Source organism: Lissotriton helveticus, chromosome 5_1 (assembly GCF_964261635.1).
Source record: "Lissotriton helveticus chromosome 5_1, aLisHel1.1, whole genome shotgun sequence".
Classification (NCBI taxonomy): domain Eukaryota; kingdom Metazoa; phylum Chordata; class Amphibia; order Caudata; family Salamandridae; genus Lissotriton; species Lissotriton helveticus.
In genome coordinates, this window is record NC_136065.1 from 1,681,972,479 (window position 1) to 1,681,988,349 (window position 15,871).

The 15,871-nt window shown below is 42.2% G+C and overlaps 1 protein-coding gene across 1 annotated transcript in view; it reads right to left on the bottom strand.

Moving 5' to 3' along the window:
* The window catches only part of LOC144755725 (myosin-6), a 109,119-nt gene that overhangs the window by 39,623 nt on the left and 53,625 nt on the right, over nucleotides 1-15,871 (bottom strand). The window contains exons 16-26 of the mRNA XM_078644917.1: nucleotides 15,218-15,527; nucleotides 14,409-14,476; nucleotides 11,736-11,823; nucleotides 9,577-9,694; nucleotides 9,272-9,395; nucleotides 8,876-9,012; nucleotides 7,978-8,233; nucleotides 7,370-7,612; nucleotides 4,099-4,275; nucleotides 1,651-1,796; nucleotides 1,168-1,258 (exon numbers count right to left, since the gene is read on the bottom strand). Coding sequence (XP_078501043.1) covers nucleotides 1,168-1,258; nucleotides 1,651-1,796; nucleotides 4,099-4,275; nucleotides 7,370-7,612; nucleotides 7,978-8,233; nucleotides 8,876-9,012; nucleotides 9,272-9,395; nucleotides 9,577-9,694; nucleotides 11,736-11,823; nucleotides 14,409-14,476; nucleotides 15,218-15,527 — 1,758 coding nt within the window. The remainder of the gene's footprint in view (nucleotides 1-1,167; nucleotides 1,259-1,650; nucleotides 1,797-4,098; nucleotides 4,276-7,369; nucleotides 7,613-7,977; nucleotides 8,234-8,875; nucleotides 9,013-9,271; nucleotides 9,396-9,576; nucleotides 9,695-11,735; nucleotides 11,824-14,408; nucleotides 14,477-15,217; nucleotides 15,528-15,871) is intronic.

The following is a 15,871-nucleotide window of genomic DNA, read 5'->3' on the forward strand; positions in this document are numbered from 1 at the left end:
AAGGACAGAGAAAGAAGGATTTATCCAGGATAAGACAGAGAGTAAAGGTGACAGAGAGCACTAGAGTTCCAGTGGAAGCATAATCTTAGATATTTACTAATTCAACCAAGCAAAAGCCTCTAATTTAGTATGTTGGGTTGTATGCTGGAGAGTTACTAGTAGTTCACGAGCTACTTGTTGGAGATGCCTTATCTAAATAGCCATTTTCTTTGGGGAGGGCAGTTGGGGGAGCGGTGAACATCTGGCTAGGGAAAGAAGAAAGAAAAATGAGACGGCTATTTCTGATGTGATGTGCTGACTAACACAGAACATCTCCGTTTAGACCTCTGAATGTACTGAATTCAAAGCAGAGTAATCATAAAAGAGGACAGGAAATAAAATAATTGATGTAGAGATGCAGCCAACAGTATTTGAAGACATTTTGTTTGAATGACTGGAAACAATGAATGATTTGGGGAAGGATATGAAATCAGTGTATATGAGGATGGCAGAAAAATCAAGTGAAAGTATGGGGTTGATGCAGGAATTCAGAGGAGTGCATGAGACCTCGCAAATTAATCATGGGAAGGCATTGGGGCGGAACGGAAAATCAAGGGATTTCGTAGGTACAGCAGCGGAACCCCATACAATGGAGTTCCCTCTATAATTTTCCCACAGTCGGATGAGCATATGTAGAGGTGAATTGCAAGTGCTCTGGATTTTAGAGTGTAATTCAACCAGCAGAGTTATTAATACTGAAGGTTACAGTAACTTTGGGAGTGTACTATTACCTGGATTACAAGAGACACCCTGATATTCCCTGAGATATGAGAAATTACCAGGCAAGTGGAATGATGTTCACAATAGTTCCTCATTTTTTATCACTCCTTGAGCTTCCTTCAGATATTTTAGCTGGTTTCAGCAGACTAATTCTCTGGGTGAAAGTTTTCACAGATCTCTTAATTCCAATAGGGCCGGTAACTGATGCTACCAGTCCCACTGGAATTAAGTAGAGACTCAAAATGAGGGTCTTAGATCGGTGGGTTTAAAATTGCTGTGATGGTTAATGCATACAGAGCTATCTGTGACGACTTCACTTGGACCCAGCAGCCTTTCCCTGCGCTGTAGCGTTCCAATTTTAGTGTTGAAACAAGGCGGGGGATTGTAAGGGAGGCAACCCGGACATACCTGGAGCTCTTTCATCTTCTTTTGCAGCTGTAAAGCAATAACCTGTTCGTCTTCAATCTTGCTGTTCTGTTGGTTGATTTCATATTCCTTTCTGCAGAAAAAAGAGGATCCGCCATCAGTTGCTACACTTTTTTTTCACTTTGGCTTCTCCAACATTCTTTATTGGCAGACCTCCCACACATTCTCTAATATCCCTTCTTCTGTTCCCCTTGTTTCCAGCTTCTGAGACACTCGACTTATGTGCTTCAGTTGCTTTCATTTGAACTTACTTTTCTGTCTTTTCCCACTTACACTCTTCTCCAGCCCATAGGTCCCAGTCTACCTACACTTGTTTTCACATTTCTTACCTCCTTCACAGTACTCCTGCTGTGTCGAACCAGTTATCTTGGTCTTCTTTTCTTGTCATCCTACCTTCAACAACTTGTTCTCCTGCCCCATCCACCACAACCCTTTCCACCACTTGTTTGTTCCAGGGCCACTCACTTCTTCAGTTTCTCTTCTAGCTGCTGCTTGTCATTCTCGAGATCCATGACACTTTCCTGGGTGAGCTTTAAGTCTCCCTCCAGCTTTCTTTTGGCCCGTTCCAAGTCCATGCGGACCTTCTTCTCCTGCTCCAGTGATCCTTCAAGCTAAACAAAATCAAATTGACATTTACCGATATTCTATCTTGCTAGAGAGAACAAAGTATGTCCTACCTTCCAACCACCTTGCAAGCATCAACACTGGAGCGACACAGAGGCATACTACATCCCCAAGTACCTGGGCGCCCTCAACCCATGAAAGGCTTAGAGACATTTGCATTGCATCATCTCATGTTCGGGTATTATTCCAATGCAGAGGAACTAAAAGACACTCTTGCAAATGCTTCCATCAGCAGAGAACATTCCAAATTTGTAAGCCCGAGATATTGAACGATATATCCATTATAACCCCGCTAGGACGCTACGATCCTCAGATGGGAACCTGATACATTTGCCCAAATTTAATTATAAAACCAAGGGGGGTAAGACCCTAGCCTTTCTGTCCTCTAAAGCCTGGAATGCAATGCCCAAGAACCTCAGACACTTACATCAGGAAAGCTTGTTCCGGAAGCAATTGAAGACCTGGATCTTTAATTTGCCAGCTGATTATGCAATGGCCGCCATCTAGCCTCCCAATTGTATTGCACACTGTTTCTGTCAGCACCAGGATGCTCCTTTCGGAGCGATAGTTGCGCTTTATAAATACACAATACAAATACAAATACAAACTAGCCCTTTTCAAAACCTAAGAACCCTCCAATTACGGAGATCCAAGACAGGCACTAAAACTGTGCAACCCAAGAGAATGTAGGCCACATATAGATATTCAGACACATCCTAAGAACCATTCCAACATCAAAACACCTTCATACCATTTTTATTTTAATCTTATTTTATTATATCACATTGTATTTCATTGCAGCATTGTGAAGCACAGACCTAGCCTCAAATGGAAGCAAAGCAAAGAAACAGAATAGCAACCTAGAAAGACAGAAGACATGTTTGTTACAGAACCTTTATAACAGCATACATTTTCAACTCCAGGGAACTCTCAAACCTAATCAGAAACCATCTTACTCACTATTTGCAGCACCAGAACCCTCAAACGTATGGAAGTCCAAATTATTTTTCACTTGAACGTCCCATTGCTTTGATCCTCAAGGAAGAGAAGCCCATTGCCACCATAGTTAATCTCTCCAGCACCAGACAGCCTAAACCTTGAAAGCCCCTACAGCATCTTAACCACGGAAATTACCCAAACCTAATGAGCCATAGAGACATTTTCACATCACAGGCTAAACATGTGAGTATCATTCATGGAAATGCAGCTCTGTTCAACACAGGACCTCAGTGAAAACCCCTGGAGAGATCACTATTCTGAATTAAACGAGATCCGTCCAAATTGTAGGTTCTTCTTCGGGGGCACTTCTTTGATACAATACTAGTCCTTGGTCTTTAATGGAATGGAGCACTCCACACTACTCCACTGTCTTACTGTGAGATGCATCTACAGTATCCCAAATCAATGCAACCAACTTCTACAATGTTTATCTGGTAATCAGTTATGTATGTATTATTGCTTATTTGTTGTGACAGTTGACCTCAACCCACAACAATTTGCTGTGGAAATGTGCTTTGGTTGTGATCTGACTGCTATATAAAATTCGAAAAATAGATCATACCAAAACATTCAACCCAATGATCTGCTGCCCATCAGGTAAAACTCTTTTAGAGCAGCTTGATGGATCCCTCTAAGTGCCTATGTGACTAAAATATCTTTTACCAACACTAAAGCTTAAAAAAGTCATAAATGGTTTGCTAAACCCTTGGGCACAACATCATCAGACTGACAGTCTGCATGCAGCTGAACATGCATTCCAGTGGATGCCGGGCTTTGTTCAGATGCTAATGACTGATCCATAAATTCCAACGTGAAACTATCAGCAGGAAACCCCTAGATCCCTGAATGTATCTAATAATGACCTTTTGACCCAAACTCCTTCTCATTTAGGAAACTCTGATGTTGCCAGATTACTTCTTGATCAATCCACACCAGAAACAGGAAACCCATCTCTTTAGGTCTTAGGGGTGAGCTGAGTTAGCATGCCTTATGCAGGCAATTGGCAGCACATGGTCTAAAAACTGTCAGCATGTAGTGCACTATGTGATTGTCATCATTCACTCACTCACTCACTCACTCTCTCACTCACTCACTCATCCATGGAATTATTTTAAGACATGGCTAACACACAAAAGCTCCCCAAAACCCCCACAGTACCAAGTGGTGCCCATCACGGCATTGCACTCTGCCCAATATAAAATTTAAGATGAGTCAGAGAGCAGGAACTTTCTCAAGGAGCTTCCTCTAGTCAACACAAACATCCTTGAGACACCCTGAGAGATTACGTACATCATCCACTTGCTGCTCCAGCTTAGACTTTGCCTTGCTGAGGGTGTTGACCTTGTCCTCCTCCACTTGAAGGTCATCTAGGGTCTGCTGGTGAGCCTCTTGTAGCGCTTTCTTCTCCTTGGTCAGTTTGGCAATTATCTCGTCCAGGCCGGCCATCTCCTCTGTCAGGTTTTTCACCTGAATGGGGGAGAAAGTGCCCCGAGTTAAGCATAAGCATCGTTCACAAGGCTGTGTGAAGTTTAGACTTCCCTTCTCAGACTTCATTACGTTTTTGAAAATAAAATGTATCAAGTATATACATTTTTACTTTTAAGGAACAAATCCAGCGAGACTCGATTTTAATAAACACTTCCTTGAAAATATCCACTTTTAGCAATAGAATTCCCTCTCAAAATAATTTTTGTCAAACAATTTTTAATATGAAATCCTCAGGTGCATAGTTTCTCAGTGCAAAACCCAAACACAAAATATACATTTCTCACACAATCAGAGAAGAAGGGCAATAATTAATAAGAACAAATAAAAGGAGACAGCAACATATATGGGATATCAAATCGAAGGTGATCACAAATTATGATTCTCTAATTGCGATTGCCACTGTAGTAATCGCTATTTTCTTACATACCGTTTTGCATTCCCTAAATATCGTTTACCTAAAATTTGCTGTTTAGGGAATGCAAAATCGAACTTTGATACATGTGACCTGATTCACACAGGTAAAGTGAAACAAAAATCTCACTTTACGACTTTGAGTATTCACACAGGTCATTTACTACTGGTAAATGCCTTTTGTGAATATTGAAAGTTGTAAAGTTAGACTTTGGGTATTCACAAAGGGCATTTACGAGTAGTAAGTGCCCTTTGTGAATATTGAAAGTTGTAAAGTTAGATTTTATTTATTTATAAAGTTTTATATAGCGCGAACATGATCCAGAAGGATATCAGAGCGCTTTACAATTTGAGAGAGAGAAAGGTAATCGTTGCAGTACAGTCATCAAAAGGAATACCAACCCAAACAAATCAAATATGCATATCAAACAAAAGGTTACAAACAAAAGGGACAACAAAGGGAAATATAATAATTGGACCAACTTTGGTCTCACTTTACCTTTGTGAATCAGGCCCCATATGTACAAAAGCATTTTTGCAGTGGAAACGGCCCAATTGGCAGAATCGGGCCGTTTCTGACTGCAAAAATGTTTTTTCAAATGTACCAAATACAAATTGCAATTCGGTAACATGTTACTGAATTACAATATCTGTTTAGGGATTCTCTAGTTGGAAATGGAGTGTTTAGGGCTTCTCTTCCAAATACTAAATTACAGTGCTCTGTATGAATGTTTTGCGGCCGAAGTACGGTTGCAAAACATTCAATTTTTAACAACACTTCAAGGGTGGTGGTAACCATTCGCAAATGGGAAGGGGTCCCTGCTGGCCCCCTTTCCTTTTGTAAATGTTGAAAGAGCTATTTTTTAGGAGCAGGCAGTGATCCAACTTAAACAATTTCTTTTATTTTTTGAAACATCACATTTTCCTTTAGAGAAATCGGGCTACATTTAAAAAAAAAAACAACTGCTTTATTAAAAAGCAATCACTGACGCGCTGGTCTGCTGAACCCAGCAGGCCACTATCCCTGTGACGGCTGCAATTTCTAACGGGTCGCAAATTGCAACCTACCTCACTAATATTTATGAGGCAGATCTATTTGCGACCCCATTCGGAATCGCTAAATTAAACTCAATGTGTTTCATACATTAGGATTGGCAATTTCCGAATTGTGATTAACAGGAAATCACAATTAGGTAATCACGATTCCTAAAATTTGTACATATGGCCCTTGGAAACATGCACAGATAGGTACAATTGAAGAATGAAATGCTGAGAAAATAGAGCATCAAAGGAAAAAAGATAAGGAAAACTTGTACACAGATGAACAGAGGATGCTAAAGAGAAAGACACATGGAAAGAGTAAAAGAAGTTGAAAGAGTGCAAAAGATAATCCAAAACAGAATAAAACTAGATAGAAGGGGGCGGTGAAACAGCAATAGAGAAGAAGAAGAGTGAAAAGAGATAAAAAAAATACTAAAAGAAAAATAAACCAAGATACCATGAGAAAAGACATTCAGAACAGGCCATCAGCTCAAATACAAAGAAAGATCAAAGGAGGGGCAAAGTAAGATAAATCAAAGAGAACAATACATAGAGAGTGCAAGAGACAGCAAAAAACGGGTACATATAGGATGGAAAGTAGAAACAAATCTAAAAACAGAATGAAACAGAGGCATACAGGAAATTCAAATGGAAGATAAAAAAAGAAGGAAAAGGAACATGAAAGTAATATGCAAGCATAGGAGGACATTGAGGGAAAGCAAAAAAGACTGAGAGAAAGAAGATAAGCACAAAAGCATACAATTGAAGAGAAAAGGTGGGTGTCTCAACAGAAAAATGGAGTCACAGGTACACAAAAAGCATGAGAAAGAAAGGAGAAAAGCAGAAAGACAAAAGAATCAATAGAGAAGGAGAGTAAAATTAAGAAATAAAGAGAAAGAGAGAAAAATTGAAAAAAAATAACATAGGGGGTAGAGATGAAAAGAGATACAGATCAAAAACATAATCGAGACGGGAAGAAAAAGGCCACTATTCCAGGAGGAACCTTCCCTTATCGTCAAAAGAAGATAGGCGAGTTATGGTTTAATTTTTTTCCTTGTTCAAGGAAGGAGAAACATAACATCAACATAGAAGTCCAAGCTTGTTTACAGTGAGGAGAAGAGGCAGTGGATATTGGATCCATGACAGCAGGAGGCTTCACTGAAGAGACTCCCTGAACCTAAGAAGCCTCATTATGTTCTTGCTGAGAGGAACGTGATAGAGACTCAGTGACATTAAGAGGCATCACATTCTTTTGATAAAGGGTCAAATTAAAGGGCAAGAGACAACATGAACATAGGAAGACTTATATTATTTTGGTACGAAGAAATGCGAGACAGATGCAGTTATCCTTGGTGGCATGACCTTACACTGTGCAGCTAGGTATTCTGCGGTCATAACGTATCCTCAGTGGAGAAAAATGAAATGGCAAGAAACATCATGAATGAAATGTCCTTATTTTCTAGCTGCTAGGAAAAGAAAGATATGAGAGATGTCATGACTCTACAAGGTATCATTGTGTGCTTGGAGAGAGGCAGAGGAAAGATAGACAGACACCATGAATGAAGGGTGCTACAACTTGTTTTTTAAGAGAATGTAAGAGACATAGCTAGTACAGCCTCACCTTGTTCTCTGTGGCATGTTTCTCCTTCTCCACCTTGGCCAAGGTGAGCTCCAGGTCGTCAATGTCCTTCTTGAGTTCCGAGCACTCATCCTCCAGTTTCCTCTTCTTGGCTGTCAGCTCGGCGTTCATCTCCTCCTCGTCCTCTAGGCGCTCTGTCTGCTCCTTCACCTTGGCCTCCAGCTGGATCTTGTTCTTGATGAGCTGGTCACAGCGCTCTTCTGCATCATTGAGGTTGTCTTGCTCCTGTTGAGTGGTTCGTGGAAAGGAAGTGGATATATTTCCTCATTATTACTGACCCTCTATTAGGTTTGCCATAGAAAGTCTGTTCCAAAGATGAAATTACAGCCATGGGTCACTGCTGTTTAATTAAGCATGGGGAATGTTTGTTTGCTAAACCCTGAGATGTTTCAGAACATATGGAAGACATCGAGGCTTCCCCCAAAGAAGCTTTAAAATGTATCACACACAGAACAAAATAACCAACTTAGAACTTTGGTTCCCTAATGTCACCCATAGTAATACCTCTGTCCCACTATAGATAGGTCCAATAAGTGTCTGAGGTTTTAAGCAGAAAGGCCCCCTCGAAGAAGTGTTTGACTGTAACTCACCGATTGCACTTGGAGCTGAAGGTCATTCTTCTCCTGGAGCAGGGACACCATCTTCTCTTCCAGCTCCTTGCGCCGAGCCTCTGACTTTTCCATGGCGTCTTTGAGCCTATGGAACTCCTCCTTCATGGTCTGCATCTCCTTCTCAGTCTCAGCACTCTTTAGCAGTGGCTTGATCTTGAAGTAGAGCTTCATCCAGGGCCAGTTCTTCACTGACATAAAGGCACGGATATTCCACTGAATGACCAGTAGGGCGTCTCTACAGACAGGGATAAGGATGCAGCTATTAAGATAGTGGCATTCCAGCATCTACCTCTAAATCCCAACCAAATTCCATGTGAGCAAAAAGGAAACATAGAAAGGCTGGACTCAAGTGCATTCATCTTACTCTCAACAATATCCTTTTTAAGGGGAAGGAAACACTGGTATGTTGACCATGTGGTACATGTTTCTCTAGGCAACTGGCATCCCATGAGCAACTAAAATAGTTCTCAGCTGGTAGTGCAACCACAAATGCCTGTGAGTTCGAGATGAAATAGTGTATTGAACTTTGCTTGAGAAACAAAAAGGAGATTGTGGATATCTTACAAAGGAGGATGTAACAAGTAGCAACAATGAGAAGACACAGAATGAAAAGTTAGGCCATTGATTTGAAATACTAGTGGAGATTCCTAGCCTTTTTACATGTTTTTCAGGAGTTGCCAATTTTGTATATACCCCCTACGATGTGGTAAGGTGGATCAATTTCAGCTGTCTTGCACCCCAATGGTTAGTGTGTTGCACCGGACGGTCACTGTACTATTAGGAGGTTTCCATGCATACATGTCCCATCGCAACAGCTTGTCAAGACATTTTTACAGAACTAAAACTCTGGCCAGAGTGGTTTGAGGTTTTCGCTCACCTCCGTTCCAGAATCTTCTTGAACTCACGCCTCATCAGTTGTCCGCGAGACTGGGCCTGGATACGTGTTATAATGCGGGACAGGCGTTCGTCTCTCATCTCCTCCAACTGACCCAAGAGACCTGCCTTGAAGAACACCTATGGAGTACGAGAACATTAAGAAATAATGATGCTAACCAAGGGAATTGCACCCTGCACCTCCAAAGACCATGCTGCGGAGAAAGTGATGGATATTGGTCAGGGTTTGTGGAAGGGAAGCAGCACAGGAGCATGTACCCTTGGCCACAATGCCATGAGACAGGTGTTAGCACGCTTTCAGGGTATGACCAGCGACACTGCACATAATACAGACAACATGCAAAAGATAAAAATCCAGAGGTGAAGAGAGTTGACTAACCTTGGTGTGCCCAAACTTGTACTGCGTGTTGTCAATATCAAGAGACCCTAGGAGCTTCTCTGCCCCCTTCTTGCTGTCAATGAATTGCCCCTCTGGGATAGCAGCCGGGTTTAAAATACGGTATCTGGAAAAGGAGCAAACTATGTGTCAGTCTCATGCTAATGAATGGACCACCTGCACTGACATCACATGAGACACAATGACCTCTGAGCTGCAGGAGCTCAGCAATGCGGTTTGCAAGTTAGACGCTTACAGGACATCTGCCCCTCTCCAAAGTCAAATCAGGAGCTTTGAAGGTCGCTCACCTCTGGCGGAAATCACCATATAGGATCCTGTTGGGAAAGCCCTTCCGGCAGATCCTGATGCCCTCCAGAACACCGTTACAGCGGAGTTGGTGCATGACCAAAGGGTTGTCCATCACACCTGCAGAGATAATGTAAAGTATGATGAGAAAGTTGAAGAGAAAGAAGTGACAGAGGATGAGGGAGCCGATGTAACTGCTTGCAGCCACCTACAGGTATTCTGCCATTCCTCACCTGCTTGCTGCCCTGTCGTCGTCTTTGCTTAAGATGCAGTGAATGTTAAAAGTGTTCATTACTCTTATGTTGAGGTTGACGTCATTGTATACATGGATCTTGAGTGGTAAAATAATCCCAGTGTGTCTGTTATGCAGCTTGCTTAAGTCTCCATGAAGGAACCTGCATTTCAATTTGCACAATCGATGCAGAATGCTGACCTGAATATGTGCAGCACCTCTGCCACAACTGATTGTGGAAGCCACACAGAAAAGAATGCATAGATGTCTGCATGGATATATACTCTGGTTGTTTCCTGTTGCCTATGTCAATCTTTTCATTCCCATATTTATCTCTTTTCCACGGAGGGAACGTATCCTTAATGCAATGAATATCTGGGGTTCTACTCTAGTAGCCACAGAGTTGCATACGGCCCGCACTAAACAGTCTTCGCTTTTTATGTTCTGGTCTGTTGGGTAATGGATGATGATGTAAGCAGGCAACCCGTTGATATAGGATAACGTCATTGGTGAAATCCAGGGACAATGATCCAAGTTTCTTTCTTCAAGTGATTTTGGACTCTAAAAAAGTAATCTATGACGCATACCGCCTTCCTTGAAGGTTGGATGCATCATGGACTCCTTTGATTGTCCAATCCATGCACACCGATATAAACAGAGCTGGCCCCCGTAGCCTCTTTGTAGGTGCAATGGGGGAGAGGCCACAGACTTCACAGCAGTAATCTGGGCAAAGGTACTTGCATCATAATGTTCCTGGACCATAATAAAACCTAGGAATATCGCAATACCCGGAGAACAAAACTCCCATTCGCTCGTTCAAGAGCAGCTGTGCTCACCCTGCAACTCAGGAAAAATGTTACATTCTGATGTAGTCTTCCTGCTAAATCCAAATCAGTTGTATATACTTTCATACATTTGGCTATGGCAACCAGGACTTATACATTGAACTTGGATGATAGTCTGTAACATCCCTATTTTGAGACTTGGCAGAAAACATACATCTATTTTTTCAAACTAAACAAATATGATTTTACTAGTAGCAGTGGTAGGTCATTCACACAACCAAAGCACCCACACTTTGGGTCAAGTATAATCCCAGTTTATAGTCAACAATAGTGGTGCTCGTGTGGTAACTCGCACCCTGCTACCGCTGGGATGCGTTGTTATCAACCACAAGGTGAACTATCCCGAAATAAAGAACAGATGATATGAAGCGTACAGTCCAAAATATAAAAAGTCGTACAGATTCAGTTCATGGTTTCCACAATGTTTAATGGAACAATACTTCTGGAAACTTTGAACTGAATCTCAACAACTTTTTATATTTTGGACTTTATGCTTCAGTATCATCTGCTCTTGTTTTTTTCAAAATAACTTTTATACAGTGTATATTTGACTTGAGATTTATAAAATGGTCTGAAACAAAGCTAACTTGTCATAATCCCTGATTATGTATGTGGGACTTCCATAAAATCCCCTCTCTGTGAGCAAGGACCCAATCAAAGACTTTACTGGCTAAGAAGCAGTCGGCAGCTATTAGGTGGCAAAACGACTCACCGCAGTAGAAAGGGAAGAGAGGTGGAAAGCGAATACCCACTCAACTTATACCAGAGTAGAAGCTCAAATCTGTTTTCTAGACCAGGCATCCACTGCCATTCTAGATCAGACATTCACTGCCATATCACAGTCATTGCCATGATCTACAACAGACACCCATTATAAGGTTCTACAGCAGACTCCTTCAGTATGCTTCTACAGTTGACAGTAAAGGTGGGATTTTGAAAAAGACATTCACTGCTTATCTAAGACGGCTTTGTTTGGACTTGGGCCTTCTGACTCTGGTTGAAAGATCAGTGATCTCTAGAACCTACCCTGGTTCTCCTCCCAGCTCTTCTTCTCTCACCACAAGAGAGCTTCTGGTCCCCTTACCTGGTGCCTTCTTCTCGTTGGGAATCAAACACCGCACAAAGTGAGGATGGGTCGACCTCAGGTTGGTCATGAGCTTGTTAAGGTTCTCCTACAGTTAAGATAGAAGCAGAGACATAAAGAATTGTTCTCCCGCACTGCACTGGTTATGATTTCAAATAGTAACTCTCAGTAGACACAGTAATTCCACTCAAAACACCCACAGCCCTTTCCTTGGGCGTCCTATTATACGTGCTCCACCGGCCTCAGTAAAGAAGCTTTTCTTGAACTCCTCCCATGACAAGCTACTAGGGACTCAAAAGTGTATTGTTGGCCTCACCTAAGAAACTTTACTTGTCATACATGGGACACATCTGTGCTCCACATAGCAACTCGAAATTCAGTGATGAAGCATTTTTTTGTGAAGAAATTGTGCACATTAGGTAGCAATAAACAAGCATGACTGAGATACAGGGTATGCAAGATAAGGGAAGTTAGTCCTACGGCCGCCTGACCCGACCATGGTTTCAAGCAGTCCGCTCTTCGTCAGAGGCTTGGACAGAACTCAAATGTGGCGGCTTAAGAAGTCTGGGTCTCATTTAAGACATTACCCAGGACAAAGGAGACACTGTACTCAGCTTCACTGAATGAACCTATGTTAGGTCTCACCTAAGACACAATCCTCAAGCCTTGACCATGACACGTTCCTCTTATATAACAGACCATTGTCACTGTCCTTTTCCGTGTGTTCACAACTCTTATAGCCTTCCACCAGAGGACCAATGAACACACCAAATCTTATTTTGCTCCTATGTTGGCAGATTGTGCGCTTGAATATGTGGGTAGTTTTCCCTACATACAACATAGGACAGCGACATTTAATGATATAAGTTACATTCGTTTTGCAGTTATAAAAGGTATGTCGGGGCTTCCCAGTTAAAAAACTCTTGTATTCAGCTTACCACCAGCCTTCGAAAGGTGGTAAACACCAATGAGTAATAATGCAGTCATCTGTTTTGCATTCTCTCTGAGCTCTTACCACAAAGTCTTTGGTTCTCTTATTGTACTTAAAGAAAGACAGTGGGCGCTCAATGATCATATAGTAAAGAGTACGCCAATTTTGTTTGATTATTTTCTGCAACTTATTGGCGACCACGGGGAATATACTAACACATATCAGGCGGTGAGTGGGCTGTGTCCTATCCCTTGGTGGCAGTAAATGATTGTGTGGGTTCTAGCTGTCTGCCAGTAAAGTATTGTAAAGACTTCTTCATTTCTCTTCTAACTAAATATCTAGGTGAGCCTCTGTCAATTAATTTCTTCAACCCCGATGGCTTCATTGAAGGAAACAGTTCTACTCTTAGAGTTACCTCTAACCCTCAAGAATTGCCCAAACAGGAGATTATGTCATATGGGGCCACAGGTGACGACACATATACAACTGTAGAGGATTTATCTTTGTTTTTTTGCGGAAAAGTGTGATGTATATTCTGTTGTCAGCATGGCAGACCATGAAATCTAAGTACCTCATCTTTGTTTATCTATAACTTGAGGTGAAAATCAAATCAGAGTCAGAGTTCTGTTTATTCAGCCAGATAGTAAACTCATTATAGCTTCTATTGTGCCACGCTACACAATAAAAAAAACATTTTACATATCATCACCGAATGCGGATATTGTGAAAGTAGGGTTTCTTGTCCGACCAGCCAGTTTACCCCTGGAAATCAGCAACAAGCAAATTGGCAACGGCTACCTCTTTCTAGTGTAAACTGAATTCTGTTTTAAATATAAAGTGCAATGCCGGTTAATTCTATAATGAATACTACTGACACAAACTCAGTGTTGTTGCTTGTTTGTAGTACATGTCTAACCACAGGACTGTCTGTTGGGGAATGTTTGTACAGAGGGACTCAATATTCAATGTTATCAGGATGTCTTCTTCACTGTTGAAGGAAGGTCTGAACTGTCTAATACATAAAACAGAATAGAGGTACCAGTTGTTTACTTAAGATGTTTTGTATTGGCAGAAACTCTTCCAGAACTGGTCTGTAACCAGAGACTAAGGGCCGATTTAACAGAGAGGGAACTTAGTCGCAACTCTAGGTCTGCCCGCCCAATTTAGGACCAAGAGTATGTCGCTGATAGAGCCTACTCCGGCGCCGTCACCAACATACCTCTACGAAGGCCTAACAAACTACAGGCTGTCGGTGGGAAGCCACCGGACCATCTGCATAATTTAGAGTGGGCGGTTTGATGTTTTTTTTTTTGGCTGTCTGTTTACAATTAATGGTATTCTTTTGATCAAATGAATCATTAGGATCCACTCTTACGTTTTGTCATGCACTGTCCAGGTTCCTTTGTACAAGGGTTTGACCTGGGTCACGATTACTGGGCATTACAGATGACAAAATGATCAAGCATCACTTTATTGAGACTTAACCCAAGGTATTATTCTCAGGCCCCATCCAAGACACCGTTCGTCAGACACTGAAGAAGCTGTTTTTGGATCATCGGGTTGCCCAAAACCCCCTGAAGATGTGCATGGCAAGCAGGAAGGATATTGGGTTAGTAGTGTGGACGAGTGCCCTTGACAAGAGGAGGGATACAGTCAACAGCAGATATATGTTTAAAAAGCAGCAGTTAGGGTGATCTCAGTCCCCTTTGAAAAGCAAGTCATCTTAAGGGAAGGGAACTTACCCGGTGAAGAGCAGACACCGTCTGGAAGGAAGAGCCCTTCTTCTTACTACCTTTCCCTTTCGAAGAGTCTTGATAGCAGGAAGAGGATCAAAAACAACAAAGAAAAATGGAATAGAGACAGGTGGATAAAGAAGGTAAAAATATAAAGGAAGAATAAAAGAAGGCGGAGGAAGAAGAAAAGATAAGAAGAAAAAGAAAGGAAAGGTAATGCACAAAGAAGGTTACAGGATGTAAGAGAAAGGCAATCACGTGTCCTTCTCCTGAAACTCTGTTCTGAGGTCCCAGAGAGTTGAGTAAGGTTGCTGCAGGGCTTGAACAAGCGACTTGTGCCCCTACATCTTAACCAGAGAACCTCTGCAATCTGTGGTGCTATCTCGCAACTCAGATGCATCACCAAGAAGCTGAGAAACACCCAACAATTGTGCTGCAGGTGAGCTAGACGGCTGTCACCTTTCCTACCAGGGTAAACCTTTTTCGAAGTTTGACTTGAGAGCAGCCTAATATGTGGACAGCCCCCCCCCATTTTCGTGATGGCACAATGTTCATTAGTCGGTTATACTTGAAAATGACTGTGCCCTGACATGCTATTCACCCCATCGGTATGGTCCACTTTTAAGCAGATAGCACTGGCAAATGACCCCACTTTTGACACCAGGGCACCCCACTAACCACCCCAATGTTAAAGACCTCATTGTCGACAGGTCAGTGCTTCATTATTGCTTTCAACCCATTGGACAAGCCCTGTATACATTTGCCCTGTGCATGAGGCCACAACCAAATCCACCCAGCAAATGTGCTGTGAAGTTCACCTGCTTCAGATCCGGCGTACGCGGCGAAGAGGGTAGCCAAAAGCTTAAGGTTGGATTTCTGGTACAGCCCCACCACAGTCTCGTTCAAGGGGTCCTTATTTTTCTCAAGCCACCCGTTGATGTTGTAGTCCACTGTGCCTGCGTAGTGTACAAGAGCGAAGTGTGCCTCTGGCTTGCCCTTGAGGTTGCGTGGCTTCTGGAAGTTGTTGGACTTGCCCAAATGGTTGTCGTAGAGCTTGGCTTTGAAGGTCATGTCAGAAGCCTTGGGGAACATGCACTCTTCCTCCAAAATGGACATGATGCCGAGAGGCTGTGGAAGGGAAAAGTAGAGTGAAGAAACAGGAGAAGTTACTACATCATTCCTCACTTGGCCAAATGGTCATCTCTTCAGGTAGAGCGGCCATTTTTGAACATGAAGACCATGTAGCGAGGGAGCAATTAAAAGATGAATGAAAGTAAAAGGGAAGATTTCACCCGACGTCCGTACCTTCAGAAGGGTGTTAGGGTTGGGGCAGCACAAAAAACCTTTTAAGCATCACAATGTACATCTGGTCCAGCATTTAACTAGAGTGCACTAAAGCTACTGATGGTGTGGCATAAGAGGGGCATGTGGTCCTTTATGCAGGGAAGCTCAAGGCAAGGTCCCTCTTCTGG